General features: G+C 42.4%; 1 protein-coding gene across 1 annotated transcript; it reads left to right on the plus strand.

Annotated features, from left to right (window-relative positions):
- Nucleotides 1–207: 207 nt before the first annotated feature.
- Nucleotides 208–5,714, plus strand: C3AR1 (complement C3a receptor 1). The gene is made up of 2 exons (XM_001113373.5): nucleotides 208–306; nucleotides 3,844–5,714. The coding sequence occupies exon 2, from the start codon at nucleotides 3,854–3,856 to the stop codon at nucleotides 5,297–5,299; it is 1,446 nt and encodes a 481-aa protein (XP_001113373.3). The 5' UTR covers nucleotides 208–306; nucleotides 3,844–3,853; the 3' UTR covers nucleotides 5,300–5,714.
- The last annotated feature ends 4,449 nt before the right edge of the window (nucleotides 5,715–10,163 follow it).

The following is a 10,163-nucleotide window of genomic DNA, read 5'->3' on the forward strand; positions in this document are numbered from 1 at the left end:
TCTAACCGTTCTCTGTGTGTTGCAGAAAATGTCTCAGGATTACAGCCTCCTACTTCTGTTTTCCTGCTTCGCCTTTCTAAGTCATTTAGAAATGACTCACTTTGAAACCCTTCCTGTGAGGTCAGATAGTGGTCTAGAGCATGAGGCTTCATTTATTGCCAGAAACAGAGAGAGGAAAGAAGAAGAGAAAGCTCAGCAAATTTCCTTGCCATACTTCATGACTTCACTGTGGTTAAGTGTGGGGACCAGACAGACTCGTGGGGGCATCCAGGTGCTGAAGCCTTCAGCTACTGTCTCAGTTTTTTGGTAAGAAAATCTAGATCCACCTGGTGACTTGTGCTTAGCTTGTTTTGCTCATTATAGGCAATGATTTTGAGGGTCATTATCTTCTATTTCCCCTATTTCTTCTCCGACTTTCAATTCTTTTGTCTTATCTCTATGTCCAACTTCCTTTTTCTAAATATTCCACATTCCATTTGTCTTTGCTTTTAATATTTTCATAATGGAATTAATAGTGAATTTTTATGTAATTTCTTTCTTCTCTTTGAATTGGCTATGTATTTCACCCTGAACTTTGATTCCAGCTGTCCCCGTTAATTTGTTTTTCAAATCATTGATTATACTTTCTTTCCTTTCCATTTCTTCTTTCTCTTTTTTTAATTATTTTGTCCTTATTGCTACTGACTCTGTTATCCTATTACTACAATTTGATTCTGGGGTCCACTTTTCTTTCTCTATCATAGTGGAATTTTAGTTTCAGGATATTCATTACCTTTAAATTACTGCTGGTCAACTTAGTAATAACTTTTTTAATCCTCTACTAATCTTAAACATAAAGGTATGGTACTTTTTAGCCAAATTAACTTGAAGAAATGTAAAAAATAATCTTGTTCTGCAGGACTTTTTTTTTTTTTTTTTTGAGACAGTCTTACTCTGTTGCCCAGGCCAGAGTACAGTAGCACAATCTCAGCTCACTGCAACCTCTGCCTCCCAGGTTCAAGCAATTCTCCTGTCTCAGCCTCCTGAGTAACTGGGATTATAGGCACGTGCTACCACACCCAGTTTATTTTATTTTTTTTTGTATTTTTAGTAGAGACGGGGTTCCACCGTGTTGGCCAGGTTGGTCTTGAACTCCTGACCTCAGGTGATCTGCCCGCCTCAGCCTCCCAAAGTGCTGGGATTACAGGCGTGAGCCACCGCACCCGGCATTGTTCTGAAGGACTTTTAATCCCTGACTCATACATACTTTCATTTCAAAACAGATAATATGCAATATTTAACATATAGCTCATGACAGATAACTCTATTTATTTTTATTGAAAGTTTGCTGTTTGCAGTCCCTGCTACTTCAATTCATGCATTTCTCGGCAGCTTCCCCTTTATTAGCAATACCATATATCTTTTTTTTTTAATGTGATTTTTTGTGGTATTAAAAACAGCATTGGCCTAACAGTCATTGGATCTGAAATCCAAGAACCTCCCTAGTAATGATTATATAATAGTAATCTAATTTGCTGAGTTTCACTGTCTTGAGAAATAAAAGCAGAGAAAACATAGGCTGGGCACAGTGGCTCACGTCTGTAACCCCAGCGCACTGTGAGGCCAAGGTGGGAGGACTGCTTGAGTCCAGGTGTTTGAGAGCAGCCTGGGCAACATAGCAAGACCCTGCCTCTACAAACAAACAACAACAACAAAATGAGGAGAGAAGAGATGATTACCAAGTTTTCTTTCGGTCCAAGCATCCTATGACTCTATCCTTCTCTCAGTATTTTAGGGGGGTACCCTGATAGGATTTAAATATCTGAGTAGACAAGGCCATGGAAAGGGGAATGAGAATAATTTCTTCTTTTTTTGGTCGGGGAAGGGGGCGGGAGGGGGACGGAGTTTCGCTTCTGTTGCCCAGGCTGGAGTGCAATGGCATGATCTCAGCTCACCACAACCTCTGCCTCCCTGGTTCAAGCGATTCTCCTGCCTCAGCCTCCTGAGTAGCTGGGATTACAGGCATGGGCCCCCGTGCTGGCTAATTTTGTATTTTTAGTAGAGACAGGGTTTCTCCATGTTGGACAGGCTGGTCTCAAACTCCTGACCTCAGGTGATCTGCCCGCCTCAGCCTCCCAAAGTGCTGGGATTACAGGCGTGAGCCACTGTGCCCAGCCCATGTCTTCTTTTTCATTGTTTTGTTGACTTGCTATTTTAACTTCTGCTAATCATATGAGGCCCTGTAACAATATTTGGTTGACTCAGCAGAACTACTTTCAAGTCACAAAAATATTTTGAACTTCTATAAAAATAAATGTAAAATGTTATTTTATCCAATAAAAATTAGGAATTTAACAAAAAGAAAGTTAAAAGGGACAGCATGGGAATTAAGGAAGAGGCCTGGGTAAGGATTACATGGATACAAATTAGAATTTTAGATGTAATTGCAAAAGGAAAAAAAAAAGTCAACCCCCAAAATGGGCATCCATCTATTCAAGTAATTTCTTTTTTCTTTTTTTCTTTTTTTTTTTTTGAGACAGAGTCGCTTTGTCATGCAGACTGAAGTGCAATGGTGCAATCTCCGTTCACTGCAACCTCTGCCTCTCTAGTTCAAGATATTCTCGTGCCTCAGCCTCCCAAGTAGCTGGGATTACAAATGTGAGCTACCACACCCAGTTAATTTTTGTATCTTTGGTAGAGATGGGATTTTGCCATGTTGGCCAGGCTCGTCTCAAACTCCTGGCCCCAAGCGATCTGCTCCCCACGGCCCCCCAAAGTGCTGGGACTACAGGCATGAGCCACTGTACCCAGCCTGTCCACATAATCTTTAACCTTGGTGTCTCATAAGGCATTGTGTTAAATTATGTGAAACAAGCATTTATGAATAAGACTCCTTTTTACCATCATAAAGTTTAAATCCAGAATAATAGATTAGACAGTCATTATAATTATTATACAAGATAAAATGTGTCATTGCATATAGAATATGAAAAAAGGTTCAAACATGCACGCACACACACACACACACACACAAATTAAGAAGCTAAAGACTTGGTGAACGGCATAATTCTAGATAGAAGTGAACAGCATTAGCCATGGAATAGAAAATGGCTAAGTTGGAATAGTGAATTGTTCAGGAAAGCTATAAAATGGTACATTTACGAGCATGTTCAGAATTAGGGGAAGGTAATATCACAGAGGCCAAGAGAAGAGAGTGTTAAGAAGTCACTGTATATAATGACACATATTGTGGAAAGTGGCTGAGAAACAAACTTTCGGATTTGGTTTTTAGAAGTAATTTTAGCAGAATTATGGAAGCAGAAGATACATTACAAAGGATTAAGAAGTTGGTGGCCGGCTGGGCGTGGTGGCTCATGTCTGTAATCCCAGCACTTTGGGAGACTGAGGAGGACGGATCACGAGGCCGGGAGTTCGAGACCAGCCTGGCCAACATGGTGAAACCCCGTCTCTACTAAAAATAGAAAAAAAATTAGCCGAGTGTGGTGGTGCATGCCTGTAATCCCAGCTACTCAGGAGGCTGAGGCAGGAGAATCGCTTGAACCTGGGAAGCGGAGCTTACAGTGAGCTGAGATCAATCCACTGCACTCCAGCCTAGGCGACAGAGGAAGACTCTGTCTGAAAAATAATAAATAAATAAATAAATAAATAAATAAATAAAATTGTCTATCAGAGAATGCTTTTGTGTGGTCCAGTGTGAGGTGAAGGAAGGCAAACTAAAACAGCATGAGGACCTTCTGGTTTCATGATCCCACATCTTTATGTGGGAAGATTAGAATCCTAAGAATATGTATGCATTTTCAAAAAGATACCATTCATTTTAACATTTTTTTCATCTTTTTGCAGAAGTTTAGCAATGGCGCCTTTCTCTGCTGAGACCAATTCAACTGACCTACTCTCACAGCCGTGGAATGAGTCCCCAGTAATTCTCTCCATGGTCATTCTCAGCCTTACTTTCTTACTGGGATTGCCAGGCAATGGGCTGGTGCTGTGGGTGGCTGGCCTGAAGATGCAGCGTACAGTGAACACAGTTTGGTTCCTCCACCTCACCTTGGCGGACCTTCTCTGCTGCCTCTCCTTGCCCTTCTCGCTGGCTCACTTGGCTCTCCAGGGACAGTGGCCCTACGGCAGGTTCCTATGCAAGCTCATCCCCTCCATCATTGTCCTCAACATGTTTGCCAGTGTCTTCCTGCTTACTGCCATTACCCTGGACCGCTGTCTTGTGGTATTCAAGCCAATCTGGTGTCAGAATCATCGCAATGTAGGGACGGCCTGCACTATCTGTGGATGTATCTGGGTGGTGGCTTTTGTGATGTGCATCCCCGTGTTCGTGTACCGGGAAATCTTCACTACAGACAACCATAGTAAATGTGGCTACAAATTTGATCTCTCCGGCTCATTAGATTATCTAGACTTTTATGGAAATCCACTAGAAAACAGGTCTCTTGAAAACATTTTTCAGCTGCCTGGAGAAATGAATGATAGGTTAGATCCTTCCTCTTTCCAAGCAAATGATCATCCTTGGACAGTCACCACTGCCTTCCACCCTCAAACGTTTCAAAGACCTTCTGCGGATTCACTCCCTAAGGACTCTGCTAGTCACAGTCCGTATTCTAATGTATTTAAACCTGCCGGTGTGGCCTCACCTAAAATCCCCAGTGGGTTTCCTATTGAAGGTCACAAAACTAGCCCACTGGATGACTCTGATGCTTTTCTATCTACTCATTTAAAGCTGTTCCCTAGTGCTGCTAGCAATTCCTTATACGAGTATGAGCTACCACAAGATTTCCAGGATTATTACAGTTTAGGCCAATTCACATATGACAATCAAGTGTCAACACCCCTCGTGGCAATAACGATCACTAGGCTAGTGGTGGGTTTCCTGCTGCCCTCTGTTATCATGATAGCCTGTTACAGCTTCATTGTCCTCCGAATGCAAAGGGGCCGCTTCGCCAAGTCTCAGGGCAAAACCTTTCGAGTGGCGGTGGTGGTGGTGACCGTCTTTCTTGTCTGCTGGGCTCCATACCACATTTCTGGAGTCCTGTCATTGTTTACTGACCCAGAAACTCCCTTGGGGAAAACTCTGATGTCCTGGGATCATGTATTCACTGCTCTAGCATCTGCCAATAGTTGCTTTAATCCCTTCCTTTATGCCCTCTTGGGGAAAGATTTTAGGAAGAAAGCAAGGCAGTCCATTCAGAGCATTCTGGAGGCAGCCTTCAGTGAGGAGCTCACACATTCTACCCACTGTTCCTCAAACAATGTCTTTTCAGAGAGAAATAGTATTAGTACAACTGTGTGAAAATGCTGAGCAGCCAGCAAGCAGGGGCTCTTAGGTAATCACACAGTGAACGTTTCTAAAAGGATGAAGTGATATGGTGAGCAGGGGACTTCAAAAACTGTCAAAGAATCAATCCTTTGTTCTCAAAGTGTACACAGACTACTGGCATCAGCATCACCTAGAAACTTGTTAGAAATGCAGATTCTCAAGCCCCAGCCCAGACTTACTGAATTGGAATCTCTAGGGGTTAGGACCCAGCAAGTGCATTGAACAAACCCTCTCGTTTCTGATTAATGCAAAATGTAAAAATCATTGTAAAAATTAGTTCTATTTCTATCCTAAAGCAAGCTGGGTGACATAAGAGAATCTACTCTGTTTTTCAATGTTTGACGTTAAATGTTTGTTGATGTTTCCCTCATTAAATTTTTCCTTAGCATTTGTCTAAGTCTTCCAGATTCCATTTAAAACCATTTCTTCTTCTCCTATGTGAGTGAGAGACGATCATATATTCTACTGCTTTGTTGTCGTGTGGTGTTGATGGTTTTAAATGAAAAGAAGGTGCAGAAAGAAAATGCCTCTGAAGGCCGGGCGCGGTGGCTCAAGCCTGTAATCCCAGCACTTTGGGAGGCCGAGACGGGCAGATCACGAGGTCAGGAGATCGAGACCATCCTGGCTAACACAGTGAAACCCCGTCTCTACTAAAAATACAAAAACTTAGCCGGGCGAGGTGGCGGGCGCCTGTAGTCCCAGCTACTCGGGAGGCTGAGGCAGGAGAATGGCGTGAACCCGGGAGGCGGAACTTGCAGTGAGCTGAGATCCGGCCACTGCACTCCAGCCTGGGTGACAGAGCGAGACTCTGTCTCAAAAAAAAAAAAAAAAGAAAATGCCTCTGAAGACAAGAAGCCATGAGACTGAGTCTGGAGCACAGAATTATGCAATGATGCCTGTCACTGGGAACACCCCTGGGTACAGGACATAGAAATTTCCACTATTACATACAGTTTCCACTATTACAACTAAATAAGCATCTATTGCGTGAAAACAGACTACTAACACATCTAAAAACTGACTCATGAAATGTTATGAAAGCTGTGGTTTGGGGAGTTCTGTTTATTCTATCTGCTTACCAGTTGGGTACCTATCTTCCACTCCTCTTCTTAAGCTCCTTAATTTCCTTATTACTCCCCTGCCTCCAAATCTTCCACATCAGACTTTGTGCCTCAAACAACCTCTAATTTCACAAGATTCTAGTTACTCCTTTCCTCTTGCTCCAAAATAATACTTTCTAAGAAACCCATTTCAAGTGGAAGGAGAAAGAGGGTGGAGGATGGAGCAGCAATTCTTCTACTCTCTGCAACTGAGTACCCTACCAGGCTTGCCATCACATTTTAAAACATAACAACAGGCAACTTTCATGCCAAAATTACTAAATACGTCTTCTGGGTTTTTTAAAACTTTTTCTTTGCCAAAGTAATACATGCACATAGTTTTAAATGAATTTAATAAGGTATATAATGAAATACGAGGTCTCCTACTTCACCGTACCCAAAAGTTCGCTCCTCCCACTCTCATTTCCCAGAGATAACACTTGCACAATTTTAGATGTTTCGTTTGATAATTATCATGTTGTTTCTAAATCATGTGCTTATGCTGCTCTTTTCTGGAGACATGATAAAATGACTTCTTGTTTTGAAAGATGAAAATGTTTATCCAAGCACCCCATATTTTTGTTTATCCAGCATCCCAATATTCATTAATAACCATATTTTAATTCATTCATGACCGCATATTTTTCTACTACTTTCTCTATATACTCCAACCATTTATATAGCTTTCCTTCTGTCCCTCTTCCATTTAAAACAAAATTATCTAACTCCCTACCACCTTCTCATTTTTCTGTGCGTGTAAATGTTTGTGTTAAACGTCTGAAATTTCAGGCTTGCTTGTATCACAACATTGCTTCATCTAAACCGAATACAATGACGTATTCTCAGAATAGAAAATGAGATATGTTTTAGACTTGCGAGACGTTATTTGTTCAATGGTTGAGGTGAAGATTAAATTTTTTTTATAAAAACGAAAAATTTTATAAAGTATATGCAGAAATATTACAAATCACTAGGAATTCTCTCCGTTGAAGAATGTCTGACATAAAATTTGCGGTGCTACCTTTCCAGCTTATATATTAATTTGCTTGTATATTTTGTATGAATAAGTGCTTTTCTCATGGTTCCTTGCAAGGCTCAGAGATTCATGAATCCTTGTGTTTCACATTCAGAATATATCACAGTCTCTAAATATGCAGCAAATAAATCTCCTAGTGAGTGACTATAGACTTGCTATAATAGCAATTAGCCAGGCTTCCAGAAACCCCAGGACATCCCATAAGACCCTGGGAATAAGACCTAAACTCCTGGGGTTACTGCATAGGATATCAAGGTAAATAATCTTGACACAGTCATAAAGATTTAATGTACAATGAGTAATCAGCATTTCTGGACTCCTTTTCTTTTCCATTTACTCTGGAAATGTATTCTGAAGAAATTCCTACAATTAGAATTCCCTCATTTCTGATGAAAACCTGGTGAGTACCTGTAACTATTTTGTACTGTATCTTCTCTAGGAAGTCCCAGATGCGAACACAACTCCTGTCCGAAGTATGTCTTTTCTTTTTTTTTTTTTTTTTTTTTTTGAGACGGAGTCTCGCTCTGTCACCCAGGCTGGAGTGCAGTGGCGCAATCTCGGCTCACTGCAAGCTCCGCCTCCCGGGTTCACGCCATTCTCCGGCCTCAGCCTCCCGAGTAGCTGGGACTACAGGCGCCCGCCACTGCGCCCGGCTAATTTTTTTCTATTTTTAGTAGAGACGGGGTTTCACCATGGTCTCGATCTCCTGACCTTGTGATCCGCCCGCCTCGGCCTTCCAAAGTGCTGGGATTACAGGCGTGAGCCACCGCGCCCGGCCCGAAGTATGTCTTTTCTTTTTTTTTTTTTTTTGAGACGGAGTCTCATTCTGTAGCCCAGGCTAGAGTGCAGTGGCGCGCTTGGCACGATCCTAGCTCACCGCAACCTCCAGCTCTCAGGTTCAAGCGATTCTCCTCCCTCAGCCTCTCGAGTAGCTGGAATTACAGGCGCCTGCTTGTAAAACTAAAATTTTTAGTTTTTATTTAAAAAAATTTAGGCATCTTTATAGTAGAGATGAGGTTTCACCACGTTGGCCAGGGTGGTCTCGAACAGCTGACCTCGTGATCCACCCGCCTCGACCTCCCAAAGTGTTGGGATTACAGACGTGAGCCACTGTGCCCAGCCAATGTCTTTTTTTTTTGTTGTTTTTGAGAGAGAGTTTCGTTCTTGTTGCCCAGGCTGGAGTGCAATGGCACAGTCTTGGCTTACTGCAACCTCCGCCTTCCAGGTGCAAGCGATTCTCCTGCCTCAGCCTCCCGAGTAGCTGGGATTATAGGCATGCGCCACCATGTCCAGCTAATTTTGTGTTTTTAGAGATGGGATTTTACCATGTTGGTCAGGCTGACCTCGAACTCTGGCCTCAGGTGATGCCCCTGCCTCAGCCTCCCAAAGTGCTGGAATTATAGGCGTGAGCCACCGTGCCCAGCCCCAAAGTACCGTATCTTAAATCTTTAAACTATCCTAAAATGCAAGCAAGGTGGGCCTACTCCATACACTAACCTACAAAGGGTGACTGACTCTCCCGCAATATTCCATCATTGATAGCATTTGAAAAGAGGAATGTTAAGGACGTGCCTTTGATGCTTCTTTCCCACCAATGTCACAAAAAATGTCAGGGTCAACCAATTCAACCTGGTGGTGAAAGGTGGAAGAGGAATAAAGACCAACTAAAACTAAATGATTTCACATTTCTCTTTTCCTTCCCTGGCCAAAAGAAATTTGAGACCACTACCAGTAAGATAAAACTGTAAACATTCTTTTTTTTTTTTTTATTAAGAAAGCATGCAAAAAAACAATGACGACAACTTGTGAGACCATATACCCCCTTCCCAGGATGCAGCAATGCAAAGCATTATGGGTAGTGGCACAATGGACTCACCAAACCAGAAACATGAGGAGCAGGGACTGAGGAGAGAAAGGTTGGGATGGATGGATCTATACCAAATAATTACTCCTTTTGTCCCTCTCCTCCACTTTCTCTCTTATTTCCTCTTATAGGCAGTGAGCTTCTGCAGTTTTGCACACATCACCCAATACAACAATAATGACTACACTTTGTGTCCAGCAATGCTAGACCAACAAGAAAAAGTAGTATTCTTTTTGTTTCATGAAGGGGAGGGGAAACTGAGGCCCAAAGGGAGTCAGGTTTGTCCTGTGCCATGTAGCAAGACTGGGCTTGGTGGAAGGGAGCTGGAATCTCAGGAGGCCAAATGGCCAATCTCCAGTCCCAGAACCAAACTTCACTACCCTGGCTGCACACCAGAATTCTTCATGAGACTAGTTTGCAGAAGACACAGATGAACAAGGGGCATTTGCATGTATAATTCAGTCTACCCTTGCAAATCCTGTATGGATCTGAACAGGAAAAGGGTTTAGAAAAGAGGAGTGATCATTTACAAAGGGGGAACATTGAGGAGAACTAATGGGAAGTTATGTGTAGGACACACCCTGACTGGAAGGAATAAGGAAGGAAAAGATGCCTAAAATAGAGACACTGGGCAAAGGCATTTTGCCACCCTCTAAGAGAAATTCTCCTTTCCCCAATGGGAAATATTATGTCATACTTCAACCCCACTAAGTGCCCTCCAACGTCATGGGAGATTCAAGCCACTCGCACCCCCATTTCTTTCTTACAAAGGCTTCAAAGAAATAAAGTGCTCTTTAGTTAACTGCCCTATCTTGCCCCTTTACTTCAGCCTCACTG

Source organism: Macaca mulatta, chromosome 11 (assembly GCF_049350105.2).
Source record: "Macaca mulatta isolate MMU2019108-1 chromosome 11, T2T-MMU8v2.0, whole genome shotgun sequence".
Taxonomy (NCBI): Eukaryota; Metazoa; Chordata; class Mammalia; order Primates; family Cercopithecidae; genus Macaca; species Macaca mulatta.

Bases quoted from the DNA above. Each gene is read 5' to 3' on its own strand.
- C3AR1 (XM_001113373.5), top strand. From the start codon at position 3,854: ATGGCGCCTTTCTCTGCTGAGACCAATTCAACTGACCTACTCTCACAG.